Genomic DNA, 2,500 nt, shown 5'->3' with positions numbered 1-2,500 from the left:
CTCCCTTCAAATTCTCCTCACCAATCTTTCCTCTCCCTTTTCCCCTCCAACCTAAAATCTCTCCCTCCTTTTCCTTCACCCGCATACTGATGAGAGAGAGAGAGAGAGAGAGAGAGAGAGAGAGAGAGAGAGAGAGTGTGTGTGTGTGTGTGTGTGTGTGACTGACTTCCAGAGACTTTAGTTAACTTTATATAATGAGATTTAAACTTTGACCTCCTCCCTCCCTTTCTCACCCCCTCCCCCTTCCTCCTTGACCTGACCTTATCTGACCTAACCCCCATGACCCCCCCTGTGACCTCCGCATGACCTCGTGACCCAGCCTGTGACCTCTGTGACCTATTAATGACCCAAGTTGTTTCCAGCACGCCAGATGACACGGAAAATTAATGATGTGTTAATTGAGAGAAGGAGGAGGAGGAGGAGGAGGAGGAGGAGGAGGAAGAAGTTTGAGGTGTGGTAGGGGAGCATGGAGGGAAGGAGGAAGAAAGAGGAGGGAAGAGTAGTTATGGAGGGAAGGAATGGAGAGAAAGAGGAGGAAAGTTAGGTGTTATGGGGTAGATATGGAGGAGGAGGAAGAGGAAGGAAGGAAGGAAGGAAGGAAGGAAGGAAGGAGGGAGGGAGGGAAGAAAATCTCTCTCTCTCTCTCTCTCTCTCTCTCTCTCTCTCTCTCTCTCTCTCTCTCTCTCTCTCCTTTCACAATAACTTAAAAAGCCCACAAAGATAATTAATGTTTTGTTTTATTCATTTTTCGTATCTCATTAATGAAGAATGTTGAAGGAATCACTAGTCACACCTTTAATTAACACTTTCACTGCGATACAAAAGGTAATTAATGTTTGTTTTTAATTTTATTTTTTGTATCTCATAAATGTACATGTTAAAGGAACCACTAGTCACATCTTTAACCCATTCAGTACCATGGCCTGTTTCCCTATTCATTCTGGTGACTATTTGGTGATTTTACACAGCTTCAGAAACTCATGTGGGGGAATAGTATAGTGAAGACTGTGACCATTAATCTTCTGGCCTCCATACACCCTTCCTAATATCAATAAAATGGTCTAATCCTTCACAAAACTCAAGGTAAAAATGTGTCCAAGTAGTGGAGGGGTTAAAGTAGTGAAGACTATGGCCATTAATCTTCTGACCTCCATAGACTCCCTGATGTCATGGTACTGAAGGGTTTAAAGACTGCACATCGCTGGAGAACAATTAAAGACGTCTCAGAATGATCAAGTAAGGAAAAAAATTACACTAAATAGCAGTCAAAGGGTTAAATTAAATACCTTACACTTACCACCACCACCACCACCACCACCACCACCACCACCACCACCACCACCAATTCACCAAACAACACAGGGAAGTTAAGGGCACTCTTCTGGCCAGGTGAGAGGGAAGTAGCCGTGAAATGTTGCTGACTATTTTTACGACAGGTGTGGCAGTAATGGTAGTGTTGGAATGCATGTGTGTTAATGGCCCCGTGTTTACCTGCCCGTGATATTAAGAACACTTAGCAGAGAGAGAGAGAGAGAGAGAGAGAGAGAGAGAGAGAGAGAGAGAGATTTGGCTGGAGTTCATGATTCTAAGAACTGTTTTTTGTTTTAAGTTAGTCAAGAGCAACTAATAATCTAACTTAACGTAACCAAACCTAATCTAACGTACCTTTAATCGTTTAGAGTCCAATGAAGGGGTTAGTTATGCTACATTGTGTTAGGTTAGATTGCTACAGTTACCCCTAATTACTCGCTAACCTAACCTAACTTAACTAAGACCCTTCCTAATGCAAATCAAGTCGTATAGTACCAAAAAATCAAGATAAAATGTAAAAAAATCAGGGTAAAATGGGAAAAATCAAGATAAAATGTCGAAAATGAAGATGGGAATGTCTTAAATCAGGGTAAAATGTCAAAAAATCATGATAGAAATATAAAAAATCAGTAAAAATCTTAAAAATCAAGATAAAATGTCAAATTAAGGTAAAATGTCAAAAACTCAAAATAAATTGTCAAAAATGAAGATAAAAACGTCAAAAATCAGTGAAAACCTCAAAAATCAATATAAAACCTCAAAAACCAAGCTAAAACAATAGAAAACCAAGATAAAAACGCTCAATAATACAACAAGAGTCCCCAGAGCTGGCGTACCTGTGTGTGAGTGGTCCAATGAACGGGTTGGTGAGAAGCTGCACCACCGCCTTGGAGCAGAACAGCAGGCCGACTTCCACGTTCTCGTTGACCAGGTCCTCGTGGTTCATCTTGTGCCCTCCCACCGGCCGCCGCGTTGATGGTGTAGGGGCGGAGGTGGTGAGAGGGGGCGGCGGAGGGGCTGGCTTGTTGGCAATGGACGTGGTGTTCTGCAGGAATTCCATGTTGTTTCTGCCTGCCTCCTCTGTTTGGCCTGGCAGGGGGAGGGGAGACACAGAGGGAGAGGATTGGAGAGAAGGATAGAGACAGCGAGGGAGATGGAGGGAGGAAAGGAGAGGAGGAGAGAAAGAAAG

General features: G+C 43.0%; 1 protein-coding gene and 1 long non-coding RNA gene across 3 annotated transcripts in view; one reads left to right on the top strand and one right to left on the bottom strand.

Moving 5' to 3' along the window:
• The window catches only part of LOC123513536, a 140,165-nt gene that overhangs the window by 8,223 nt on the left and 129,442 nt on the right, over positions 1-2,500 (top strand). The gene's annotated exons all lie outside the window — the stretch shown is intronic.
• The window catches only part of LOC123513518 (synaptic vesicular amine transporter-like), a 38,032-nt gene that overhangs the window by 18,093 nt on the left and 17,439 nt on the right, over positions 1-2,500 (bottom strand). The window contains exon 5 of the mRNA XM_045270733.1: positions 2,148-2,400. Within this exon, the coding sequence (XP_045126668.1) occupies positions 2,148-2,400 (253 nt within the window). The remainder of the gene's footprint in view (positions 1-2,147; positions 2,401-2,500) is intronic.

The sequence above is a fragment of the Portunus trituberculatus genome, chromosome 5 (assembly GCF_017591435.1).
Source record: "Portunus trituberculatus isolate SZX2019 chromosome 5, ASM1759143v1, whole genome shotgun sequence".
Lineage (NCBI taxonomy): Eukaryota > Metazoa > Arthropoda > Malacostraca > Decapoda > Portunidae > Portunus > Portunus trituberculatus.
Note: the sequence above shows the minus strand (reverse complement) of the source record. Positions and strands in the feature narration are given on the sequence as shown.